At 34.5% G+C, this 13252-nt stretch overlaps 1 protein-coding gene across 2 annotated transcripts; it reads right to left on the reverse strand.

Moving 5' to 3' along the window:
* Positions 1-1188: 1188 nt before the first annotated feature.
* Positions 1189-13106, reverse strand: LOC106775957. Of its 2 annotated transcripts, XM_014663218.2 has the most exons (5): positions 12665-13095; positions 9888-9952; positions 9755-9815; positions 2094-2240; positions 1189-1442 (listed from the first exon to the last, which is right to left on the reverse strand). In XM_014663218.2, exons 1-5 carry the CDS (start codon positions 12951-12953, stop codon positions 1318-1320), a joined length of 687 nt encoding a protein of 228 aa, XP_014518704.1. In that variant the 5' UTR covers positions 12954-13095; the 3' UTR covers positions 1189-1317. The 2 variants fall into 2 exon arrangements, with proteins under 2 accessions (XP_014518704.1, XP_022642285.1); XM_022786564.1 differs by lacking the exons at positions 1189-1442; positions 2094-2240 and adding an exon at positions 5989-6869 and having other exon boundaries at positions 12665-13106.
* Between the last annotated feature and the right edge of the window lie 146 nt (positions 13107-13252).

Below are 13252 nucleotides of genomic sequence, written 5' to 3' on the forward strand. Positions count from 1 at the left end.
AAATCATTTTTCAAGAGAGAGGATATGATGGAAACCCGGTTAGGAAATTTCGTTCAAAAGAGTACCGACTTAAGATAAGACTAAGAAAAAAGAATTGAAGAAGGATTTTTAAAAGCTCTTTCTTAATTTTCTTTCTCTAAGTCTTAGAAGGATTTTCTTTAATATGTTTATACGTGTTTTGTAAGGTCTAATAAGACTAAGAGATCATAGATCAACTAGCCAAGAAGCTTGATAAATCAAGAAAAGAAGCAAGGAAACATCAATAATGGAAAAATAAGCCAAATCTTCACTTGGAGGAATGCTGGAATCTTCGATGCATTATGCAATTGTCTAGCAAGATGCTCTAGGAAACCCAACATATGTCACATTCCAACAGCTTAGTTGAAGAACAAAAGGACTTGCAACACTCAACGCCCTCCAACTCACGCTCCGCGTGAGCGTTAGGACATCATTTGCATACAGTAGCTTCAAAAACGCTTTAGCAAATTCAACACGTGGCTCTTCATGTTTTCTTCCCACTTGCACAGCTAGCATTTGCTCCATTATATCATAGTTAACGTTAGCCAAGTGTAGGCATGAACCAGGAGTTTTGTTTCTCCTTTAAATAGCTTGCTCCATTGTTTGTAACCTTTACCTTTGATGTGAACGAAGAATTGGTTTCTATTAATTCAGTCAAGAACATTCTTCACCGAGAGATGAGCTTGAAAGTTTCCTCTTAACCTCTCTCCCTAACAAGGTTCACCAACCCATGTTCGATTCAAAAATCCTCTGCCTCCATTCCATTTCTTAAACACAGAACCGCTTGGAGTGTTACTCCAATTCCTTTCGATTCCTTATATCTTCATTCCACCAAATACATTTTCAGCTGACAATTCTCCTTCCTTCCGCTGCGTTCCATCATCATTTTAATTATGTATCAGTTGTTCGTGACTTCCAATCAATCTTGGAATCCAAAAGCAGTTGCATCCATATCCATTCAGAGAAGAAGATCTGGTTGATTGCTTCCACCACCAGTATCAACTTGATGTCTCTTCCATCAAAGTATTTCAGTGATTTTGTGATGAAAAGTTACTTTTTACGAGGTGATCAAAATTTTAGTACAAAACTTTTAAAATTTGCATATAATATATTCAGCACTTAATTTTCTATAGGATAATAAATTTGATGACCTTTTTCTTTTTACCTAAATTCAAACAAAATCACAAATAACCCTGTTAACAAGATTGAATTATACATTAATTGTGTTAATTAACCAAAGTCAAAATTTTCACCATTTGTTTATTTTAACTATACAAACATGAAACTAGAAGTTGATGTTCAACTTGTTTCGGTATCATCGCTTTTTTTGTTTGTGTCTAGTTCAGTTTCAGTTTGCCCATTTGTATCAGCAACCTTCACATTTTTCACCTTTGATACACGAAACATAGCTAAATGGGTATCTCCTGTAAATGTTAATGACAACAATTAGGTCTCAAAATTCATATAAAATATAAGATGCGGACACAAATAAGCAATTTATCATTTTGAAACAAGGTAAGACTTGTAATGACAGACAAAATATGCTACAGCTGTCTAATTTTTGGATTTGAATAATGATTTTTCTTTTAAAAAACTCATGTATCTTTATATATTAAGAGTAAACATGTTTTAATCTTTAAACATAAAGTTAAAATTCGTCTTTTGTTCAAAATTTTAAAATAGTTTAGTTTTTAATAAATAGTTATTTTGTCTAATAATATTAATTTTTTTGTGTTAAATAATATTTCAGATTGATAATTGAATTAAAATATAATATATTATATAAACATTCAAATGTCATCATAAAACACTGTTTACTACGTTAAAAAAATTAGCTTCATTATATTAAAAACATTATATTAATTCAACTTTTTAAGTTTGAAAATTAAAATATATAAAAATTTAGAAATAAATTCTAATTTTAAATTAAAATTTAAAACTTACAAACATATTAAATTTATTGCATTTTATTAACATCCTAAATTTCTATTATATATATCACATGAAAAATATTATCAAAAAAATAAAATATTATTGTAAAAAATTGTGATAAATTAGAAGTTTGTAAAAGTTACCAAATGTAATAGAACTCCCAGGTGATAGAGTTGCAGCTACTCCAGGTCTCAGACGTTTGTCATTAATGAATGTCCCATTAGTACTATCCAAATCTGTGACAAGAAGATTCCCTTCTTTCTTCTGAATGCGTGCATGCACACCGGACACTGCAAATATCATATAACCTTTTAAATTCCAAACATCCTTTATAATATTTTATTTCCATACCTTAAAAATTCAATTATCAAATCCTTGGGACCTCTAACTTCAGATATCCATAGACAAAAGTTAAATGTGGAAAATAAGACTGATTTATTATTCAAATCATAAAAAATACATTTTCAAACCTTCTATTTGTAATAATCTAGTTCTCCTAAAAAGGAAAATAGGGAAACTAGGAAACCTTGAAAAAATAAAATAAAATAAAAGATTATGTATCTATTTCCTCTAATTAGGAATATTCTAAAAGATATTATCTCAAATTACAACACTCTCCCTCAAGCTGGATCATATAAGATTGTATGAACCAAACTTTGAATAGACAAACTCAATAAACCCAATAAACCAACTAGGACAACTTCAACTTGGATAGCAATGGACGAGGGCAAACTTCAACTTCGGGATGGTGACTTGCAGTAGCAAACAGCAACAAACTGCAAGAATAGATGAAGGGCCTACAGTGGCGAATAGCAACAAACTGCAGGGACTGAATTGCCATCAATAGTGACGATCAACAACAAAACTTCAAGGGACTTAACTGCCCTAAACATCAACAAGCCTTCAGGAAACATTTGCCCTGTAGAGGCAAACAACAACAGACCTGCAGGGACTACACTACCCTGCAGCGGCTGGAATTAAAAGGCTAACAGCCATAAACCTGTAGGGACTTAACCACCCTAAACAGTAACAAAACTTCAAGGGACTTAACTGCCCTAAACATCAACAAGCCTTCAGGAAACATCTGTCCTGCAAAGGCAAACAACAACAGACCTGCAGGGACTACACTACCCTGTAACGGCTGAAATTTTCTCCTCCTTACGACTAAACAGCAGAACGTGAAGGTGGAAGAACTGGTGAGAACCGATCCGTACGAGGGACAAACCTAAATCCCATAACTTTGAAAGAGTCAATTCAGCGGTCAGTCTCAAATAACAACTCCAAGTGAGTTGTTATAACAAAGCATTGGCAGAAACCAAAAAACACCATGGCATCAAAAAGCCAAAGACAGGTTGGAGGTCCAAAGTTCTCTGCTGGACTACTCCTAAATGTGATACTTAGCACTGTATCACAAGAAGTACGGGCTAAACTTGAGCCCAAGAAGAAAGTTCTCTCCAGGGGCTGAAAAATATTATGGCTTCTTCAGATTCCAAGGAACACGCAAAAACATCTTCTCCGCAACATGGAAAAGAAAAGGAAGAAGCTTCGTCGAAAGAAGAGGATGAAGAATCCTCTAGAGAAGAGGCAGAAGATGACGATCTTCCACCACCCATCACCAAAACCAACGGCTAGTGCACTTAACAGAAATAGACTCCCCTTTATGCCACAGGCCAACGAGACATCACACTTCCAAGAAAGAATTACATAATTGTAACTAGATGGAGGAGACAGGCTTGGCCACAGGTGTCGATGCATTCGGCGGCACAAGCGGCGGATACGTCGGCAAGAAGCACCCATCAATAACGAATTTAATGAGAGGGAGAAACCCAATGGAGGAGGAAAGGTCCCAGTCATGAAACGTGAGGCGAAACCCGTTGGTTGAGGCATAAACCGAAACGCAGTAACCAGAAGGACCAAATCAGAACCCAAACACGAGAGCGAGGTCTGGCGGAAGTGGGTCACACCAAGGAGCAGAGACTAAAACTCATATATACTAAAATATAGCCCAAACGAGTTGTCACCGATCCTAGGAATGGGCTCAGGAGGCTCCGGCGACCCTGTCTGCGGCATCGGCGGCGAGTGGGTCTCACCGAAGGTGGGCACGTGGGCTACACGCGTCGGCGCCGGTGGCGGGGCGTGGAGGCTCCGTTGACGGAGCGACTTCTGGCTCTATGATCGCTGGTGTTGGGCACACCTTTCTGCCTATCGACGACCCCAACCGGCGACGGCGGCAGCGGCGGTGGTCGCACAGCGGTGGCGGTGCAACTTGGTGGACAGTGGACAGCGGTGAAGAGCGACGGTGCACAGCGGAAAAAGCAGCGAAGGCAGTAGTGTTGGATTATTCGAAGAAGAGACTTTCAGTCCCAAAAGGAATGGGTTCGAATCCGACTCTAATGATACTCAGACAAACTCTCTATTTGGCAATACTGGAAAAAAGAACAGAACTTGGCTAGGGCAATTGGAGCCCATTAAAAACACAGGTTAAAAAAAAGAGAATTTTAGGGGCCGGCGGCGGCCATGACGGCCGGTCGCCGGCAGACAGCAAAGACAGCGGAAGCGGATCAGACAAGCTATGATACCACGTGGAAAATAAGACATCTATGCATTTATGTTCATATATTTTTATACTTATATTCCTTTTTTATATTGTTTTGAACAATTATATATATCAATTGTACTCTCTCTTTATCATGGAATGAGAAATACAATATTTCGTTATTTCTTCTTTTCTAACATTAAATCAAGTCTTTTGAAGTCTTTGGACTTTATACTCAAAAGTACAATCTCTTATTTTGAGATCTTGTACCAAACAAGATATTTTATGTCTGAAGAATTATGTGACATCAACAATCTTTATGAATCCTCACATAGCTGCTTATTACTACTATACTTCAGGTACATTAGCTGATTAGGATTTCAAAGAGTTTTAAAAGCTTTGTTCTTAAAAAGTTTTATGATATTCAATGAATACTTTAAAAGGATATAACAAGTCTAGTGTCATTAAATTAGGACAATTATGATCTTTTAAGGAGGACAAATATTTTAGGTGTATTAAATTGAGATTTCAGAATATTGTAAAAAAACATTTTATTTTGGTATTCAACGAAAATTTTAAAGGGGACAATGAAAGTCGGTCATATAAGTATATATTTTTCTAATATTTATAAGAAATATGTTGGTAGTATTCATTCAAAAGGAATAAAAAGATTTCACGAGACTTTTTAGTAGTATTTATAATTAAGCACTCATCAAACAATCTTTTTCAAACCTTGAGACTTTTGCTTTATCTATCTCATATGTTAAGTTCTCAAATACTTGGCCATTTTCTTCACCAACGATGTTGGTGCAATGAATTTCCAATTAAAGTAATTGACGAATAATTTTATATTCAGTCTTATCAAATAACTAAAATCATGTTTTTTAACATATTCTTAAAACACAAAGTAGGAATAAGTGTAACTACGAACACGTTTTTGTTGACAAGTACGAATAAGTATAAGAATATGTTTTTATTGGTGTAGAATGAATGATTTTGTAAGGAAATAGAAAATTAAAATTCTAAGTTATATTTAAGAATATAAAATTAAAATTTCTTTACATCTTATTTATTTTTTGAAACTCATTTTCTCTAATAGCATATTGTCTTCTGAGTTTGATTTTCAATTGTGAAAGTAATTAGGTTGTGTTGTCAATTGTTAAGCTTGATTTTGAATTGTAAAAGTAATTAGGTTGTGTTGTGAAATGTTAAGCTTGATTTTGAATTGTAAAAGTAATTGGGTTGTGTTGTTGTGAATTGTTAAGCTATGGAAGGAGATGATAAGTGATTTAAAAGTAAAACAAGTTCAATTAGGTATAAGAATCATGTTAGAAGAGTTAAGAAAGATTGGTTTGGTGTGTTCAATATGTTGGTCGGTAAGGAATTAGCTCACCCAAATTCATTGCAGAGCATCTAACACAACCAGAAAATAATAAGCGGGAATCCCACATAGACAATAGAATGTAAACCAAAACAGGAAGAACAAAAAAAAAATCACACTATTAATGTGACTCGATTGAAGTGTTACTGAACTTCGATCTACCTTCACATGAGAATTCACTATATACTCAGAGATTACAACTTCACAATTTCTCTCACAGCAAAATCTCACTCAAATTACAACTCAAACGTTTTTTGTTTTTGTTTCAACATATGGTACAAAGGTCTTATTTATACAATAATAACGTTATAACTTACACATGTGATACACGTCTACAAGGAAGACATGTGAATAATAATTCTTATACTAAATTAGAAAGCCATTTAGACAGTTTAACCAAACAGTCCAAGTTTCGTAGATGCTAAGAAACTAGATGATCTACTGATTACCATATACTACATATCATAAAAACTATTGAAAAAAAAGTGACACGTGATCTTATTTTTCAATTCACTATGGTAATTTTTCATTAAACCTTAACAGCTTTTAAATAGATGTAAATAAGACCAGATCAAATATAAAAAATAAAAACTAAAACCAAAATATCAACTTACTTAAAATAAAAAACTACATAATCTATCTTTATCTATAACAATAAAATACTACTGCATCTAAATAATCAAAACTACTAACCTCTATCTTATTTTTAACAAAAAGCATATGGACTATTGTTCACCATCTTAGGAGATTGGTCATCACTCAACTTATAGTGAAACACAAAAGGTGTGGATACATGTTTAAGTGTTATACCAAACTTCTCTATGATTTTTCTGAGATAGGTTTCATGAGACACATATAGACACTTCAAATCACATTGTCTAATGATCTCAATCCCCATAATCTTCCTCGCAACTCCTAGGTCTTTCATCTGAAACTTGTTGTCCAACTGAGTTTTAATGTTATTCACTTCAGGTTTACTATTGCTTGCAATTAAAATGTCATCTACATACAACAACAATGTAATGAATTGACCTTCTCTTAGAAACATGAACTAGAAATAGGTATCATACTTGCTACGTTCAAAGCCAATTCTTGCCATGAACTCATCAAAACACTTGTTCCAATGCCTTGAGGGTTGTTTTGGACATACAAGGATCTTTTTAACTTACAAACATAATCCTTCCTGTCTCCTACTGTAAATCCTTCTGGTTGTTTCATGTACATGGTCTCTTCTAAGTCTCCATAGAGGATCACAATCTTAATGTCTATATGTTCCAACTCAAGGTTAAGTTCCATAACCATGACTATCAATATCTGAATGAATTTGTGCTTTACTACAAAAGAAAAGACATCATTATAATCAAATCCTCTTTAAGTAAAGCCTTTAGCTACCATTCTCGCCTTGAATTTTCGTTGATTTGTTTATGGATTGGCATCTTTACATTTGAAAATCCATTTCTAATTGGTGAACTCATAACCCACATGTCTATGAATAAGAGTCCATGTATTGTATAGATGAAGTGACTTCATCTCCTCTCATTGCTAGTGTAGAGATACACCAAAAGGTTCATTTTTAACACCTCATTAGATATGCGTGTCCTTACCTCTCTAGAGCTCTTACCGTTCTCCTTGTTTTATATCTAACAAACATGTAATCATTAGACTATTTATCTCCATTAGAAGCTTCTTGTAGGTCATCTACTAGATCGTCTAATATGCATCATGTTATAGGAAACTAGATCCTTATTTTTTGCTAGACTCCACCTTAATGTTTGCCTTTTCACCATCATGGCTACTAACATGTTCACATCCTGAAACTCTTAGCTTCTAAGTCAACTAAGTTTCACTTGTTGAATCCTGGCTCAAGACATCATAGACCATATCCTTTCGCACATTTTGGATAGCTTATAAGCATGCACTTAATACCATATGCATCCCTTTTTCCTTGCCTTGTGTGATCATAAGCAACACAACCAAAGATTCTCAAGTTATCAATATTGGAGGATTGTGCTGACCAAATTTCTTTAAGAGTCTTCATCTCCAACGTTGCTGAAGAGCATCTACTAATAAAATATGTAAAAATAAATTCAACACAGACATGTTTAAAACTCCAACACTTAATAACATAGAACTCACTCTTTCCATAATGGTCCTATTGCATTTCTTAACTAGGTCATTGAGGTGAGGAGTTCATGTTATCATCATATACCTTGCAATGCCATTTTCTTTATAATAGGTGTTAACAAGTCTAAATAGAATTCAAGACCTTTATCAATTTTGAACCTATTCACCATCATCCTAGTTTGGTTCTTAACTAGATGCTTCCAAGGTTTCCAAGGTTCAGCCAGATGCACTCCCTTTGAAGTGGAAGTAGTGGCACAAGAGCTACAACATAGGAATGAAGCCCTCAAACAACTACAATATCATTTAGAAAGGGCGCAAGGCCAAATGGATGAATTTGCCAACAGGAAACACAGTCCATCAGTGGTTAAGGAGGGAGATTTGGTATATTTGAAGATCAGGCCTCATAGGCAGGCATACATGCCTACCAGATTACACCCCAAGCTGTCAGCTTGGTATTACGGTCCTTTCCAAGTGACCAAACAGATAGGCCAAATAGCGTTCAGGTTACAGCTGCCAGAGTCAGCCTGTATCCATCTAGTTTTCCATGTATCACAACTTAAACTGGCAGTGGGGACCCATCAAGTAGAGAGGGAGTTACCGGAAGATCTACAAGGGGGAGGATTGGTTTGTAGTCCCCTCAAAATGTTAGAAAGAAGGACTATTCAGCTGCATGGAGAAACAATGCCATAGGTGCTCATTGAGTGGCAGGAAGGGGGACCGAAATCTACTACATGGAAGGATGAGGTGACCATGAGGGAATAATTTCCAAACTTCCACCTTGAAGATAAGGTTGTTCAAAGGCCGGCAGGAAATGATAAGACCTTAAGGGTTTATGTAAGGAGGAAGGAATTAAAAACAAGACATAATGGTTAGGAGGGGGGAAAGTTAGTTAGGTGGTTCTGGTAGGTGTGTTTGGTTTTAGGAATTAGCTATATAAAGGGGCAGAGTGTCTCGGAGGAGACACAATTTGTTGTTTGTTGTTTGACAGGAAAATTACATCCAGTGCGAAGGAAGGATTACTTCCTTGGATGTTTTCGAACATTTCCTTTGTACCTCGAATATTAATACAGTGTACCATTTGTGAGTTTGTGTGTGAGGCCTGTAACGAAAACCAGAGAATTCTGGGTTTCTTGTCACCAAGAAACTAACATGGATGGTATTACTTTATTGCATTGTACTTGTATTAATGTTAAAAAAGTCTTTTAAAATCCTAATTCTCTTACAACGTTTCTAAAGGCTTATTGTATTCAATAATATACCAATATCAATGAATTCTTTTTAAGGAGGATTACAATGGATTTTATAAATATCATCTCACTCATCAATCTCATCGAAAGACTTTTTTTTCTTATTGCTTCTCTGTCAAACTTTTCTTTCTCTCATCACACATTATCTTTTTTTCTCTTTGTAGAGTACTTTATAACTTTGTTCACAAAGAATAATAAATGTTCAACTAAATGAATAGACAAATATCTTCTTCAGTATTATCATATAACTTGGCAGATAAAGAAAATAATAATTTTGAACAAAATTTATAAATTTTAACCGATTGAAGAGAGTCAACCGGAGGAACAAGAAATTTTATGCGAAGACAACTAAATAAGATATGAAGTTAAAATCAATTGCTAATTAATCATTAACAGATTGAAAAACTTGTAATGGATTTATATATTTTTCCAACCTTATTATTTTCTAAAGACTATTGTAATTTCGAATATTCTTTTATAGCTAACAATTACTCTTTCTGAAATGGAACACTATACCTGTTGCAACTGGAATTACTAGATCAGCTTTGTCTGGTACACGTCCAACAGTCACCTCACTCTACATATTCAAAAGCCAGTTATTTAGAAGTATACTAGGCCACACAATATTATTGATCATAAAATTACTTACAGAAGCAATTTCATATGCACCTGGCATCTCGACCTTGTACCCTATGTGCCTTGTATCACCATCTCCTATCAAATAACATTCATTATGTTTCCAATGTAATAAAAAGCCTTGTTAATCTTGACACAAAGAAAATCATATTAAAACAAATACTTAAAGTGGTGGACCTTTGGGCCTCTTACCTTAAACCTCACAGATTCCTATTTTGGACTGCTAGCCCCATCAAAATCTTAAGTTAAACCATTTATTTCTTATTTAATGCTTAACTTGAAAGGTTTGAGATCAAAGAAGAAGCAAAGATTGTTATATTGACTATAAGACAACCTAAGAGTCTTTCTGAGGCAAAAAGATTGGTGGACCATTCCTTAGCCTTCAAGCAGTCATGGAAGCTTAGAACATTCCAGCATATTAAATGTCCATGTATCAAACTAGGAATAGAGTATAAAGAATGAGTGTTCAACAAGACATACTAGCACTGACTTCAAGAAAAAAAATGCAGATTATTTTATACTACAAGTCACATTTTAGGTGACTTTGATCTACCACGCAAAATGACAAGCAATAGAAGGAGATTTAAATCAAAGGATTTAAGCTGGGTGGATGAAAACAAGGGATGGTTTTGGTGTTATTGGAGATGGAAAGGTGTCTCTTAAGCTAAAAGAAAAATTTTACTACATATGACAAGTGATGATGCTTATTATGGTAATGAATGTCGAGAAACAAAGAGCTGGCATGAGAGTAATATAGTAAGGGTGGGTTGCAAAGATGATAATGTCATCTTATATAAGTGATAAGACCAGAAAAAATAGTGTGAGGAATTAAGTGTGGAGTTGAAAGTCTCACATCAATTGGAGATGGCTAAGATGAGCAATATATAAAGAGAAAGCTCACAATCTTAATGTCTTAATGTTTTGGGTTTTAGATGCCCTTAGGTCTCTTTTCTGGGGTTAAATTCAGACACATGTAAAGGAGAAAAAGAGCATGACAAAAGAAGGTACACGAAATATCTCTTCTATCTTGCATATCCCAACAGGGAAAATATATATACAAAGTGAAAAACCATTTTGGATAGGGATCAGCCAGGATAACATAAAAGACAAAATAAGCAAATACAACTAAAACATTCTAGAACCTACTAATATTTACAGCAAACATAACAATATAACAGATTGGACTGAGTCAAGAGTATGCTGAAGAATGAGGAATAGATTAGGCCAAGAATGTGTTAGGCTTCTTATGTTTTAACATAAATCCAAATCTCTTTGGTTATGCAGTTTTTAGTTTTTCTTTTTTTTACAAATTAGAGTATGAATAAATTAATTTTAGCTCGTGAAGAAGCTAATTTTAAGTTTTTTCTTATTTTTTCTTCCTAAAAGAGTTTATGGAGAAATTCATCCAACCAAATCCATAATCATGTAATTTTTAACTTTAGTGACACATAATTCTCTTTTCTGAAATAAAAGTGGGATCTCTTCCTTAGTTTTTTGTTTTGTTTCGTTTAGTTTTGAAAGCAGTAAGCAACTAATAGAAGAGCGTTTTCTAACAAAATAACCAACTAAGCTCTAATAACAAGAAAAAAAAAAACTACAGAAACTTTGACACTGCACAACCATAAGATTAATGACGCTATATTGTATTAAATATTGGAGAACACAAGAGCATATGATAAAGGCTGCTAAGTGCATTGATGAGTGATAAAGGTTTATTGGTATCTAACATTTGAGAAGATAGTAGAATTGAGCCCAAGACTGTTTGGGCATTAGAGAAAAATGATAACAGAATCCAGTTGAAAGAGTTGATCAAACCGAGGATATCCCAATAGTTAGAGAAAAAGGTGGATTAAAACCAAAATAGATTCAAAATGAAACTGATGATAGATTCAAAATGAAACTGATGAAAAGGCTCTATAATAAAATGGATTCTTTGAAGAATTGGTTTAGCACAGAACATAATATTTAGCCATCTCCACCAAGTGGCAAATGCTTTGCTGTTGTTGTAACTTACATTTTCCAAACTAATTTCTCAATTTTTCTGAAGAAAAATCATGCACAACTGTGATGGATCTTACAAAATAACATGTTCAAACAATTCATTTGTATTTTAACAGGTCTCAGATGACAAAGTTACCCTCTCCCTAGTTAAAGAAACTAAAACAAACAAATAGAATACCCTCCCAAACAAATAAAAGTGTGGTCCATTTTCCTTTAAATAATATCATCTGTCTTCAAAATTTCAAATGTGAGCACTATACCAAATGTGAGAACTATTTACTAGGCAAATCTCAAAGTTGTTCTGGCAGGGAATTCCCAATTTTCCCACAAGATTTTCAATCATCTATTGAAGGGTGTCACAACCTTTATTGACAAATTATATAACTCCTCTATTATTGAATAACCTGTAAGAAACGTAAAGGAATCCTGGGATAAAATTCTAACATGAATTTCTTTGTTTCATATTTAAACCTTTAGGAATTAGTAACAGGTGCTCATCAGTCATCAAGGGTGTGCATGCTGCATCCTAGATTGGGTACACAATTATAAAACATCTCATAATATAGACCAGTACAATTCCCCACCACCCCTACCTAAAAAGGGTTCGTATCAATAAAAATAAACACCAATTTTCCATGTTCAAGTACACTCTCCTATGATCCTTTCTGCATAACTCCAAGCACATTGTATGCAAGATTTTTAGTTTATAGAAAGCAGAAAATTCTAGAGGGATTATTTAAAGCTCAAGTTTGTAGAAAGGGTTCTATAGAGGAGAAAGATGTAACTGACCAACTGGTTCAAGAAGCCATCTTTCTGCATTATTGGCATTCGTTGTAGTTGTTGTTGTTGAGGATGCAGCCTCTGATGCATGTACAACTCCAAGGTTCTGCTTTTCTTTTGCTTTGGATCTAACACCATATTGTGAGTGCAACAGAAAGCACTTGGGCAAATGATGGTGGGTTACTGAACTGAAAGCAACTGAGGTGGGTTTGCAGTGAACCAAGAGTGGTGAATTCCACAAAGTTTGAGACTTTGAGAATTTTGCAAGGGAGAGAGAAGGTACAAATATGATTTCCATTTGAGCTAGAATTGTTAGACAGTGCTAGAGAAAAGTAGCTGATGTTTGCTCATATGGGTTGGCTTGGTGGTCCTGCTGATGAAGGATAAACCTGAAAGGTGATCTCGGTGTGACTAATGGGAAATGGGGTGCGTAGCATGTGGCAGTCATTTAATGCTTCACACAACAAGAAATTGGATAACTATATGATCTTTTAATGCTATGTTTTTTATTTCGTATTTTATACTGATTGATTTTTAATTGTTAAATTAGTGATGAAAAATAGACATCTACACCACATAATATCTTTGCACACCCTC

The sequence above is a fragment of the Vigna radiata genome, chromosome 10 (genome assembly GCF_000741045.1).
Source record: "Vigna radiata var. radiata cultivar VC1973A chromosome 10, Vradiata_ver6, whole genome shotgun sequence".
Taxonomy (NCBI): domain Eukaryota; kingdom Viridiplantae; phylum Streptophyta; class Magnoliopsida; order Fabales; family Fabaceae; genus Vigna; species Vigna radiata.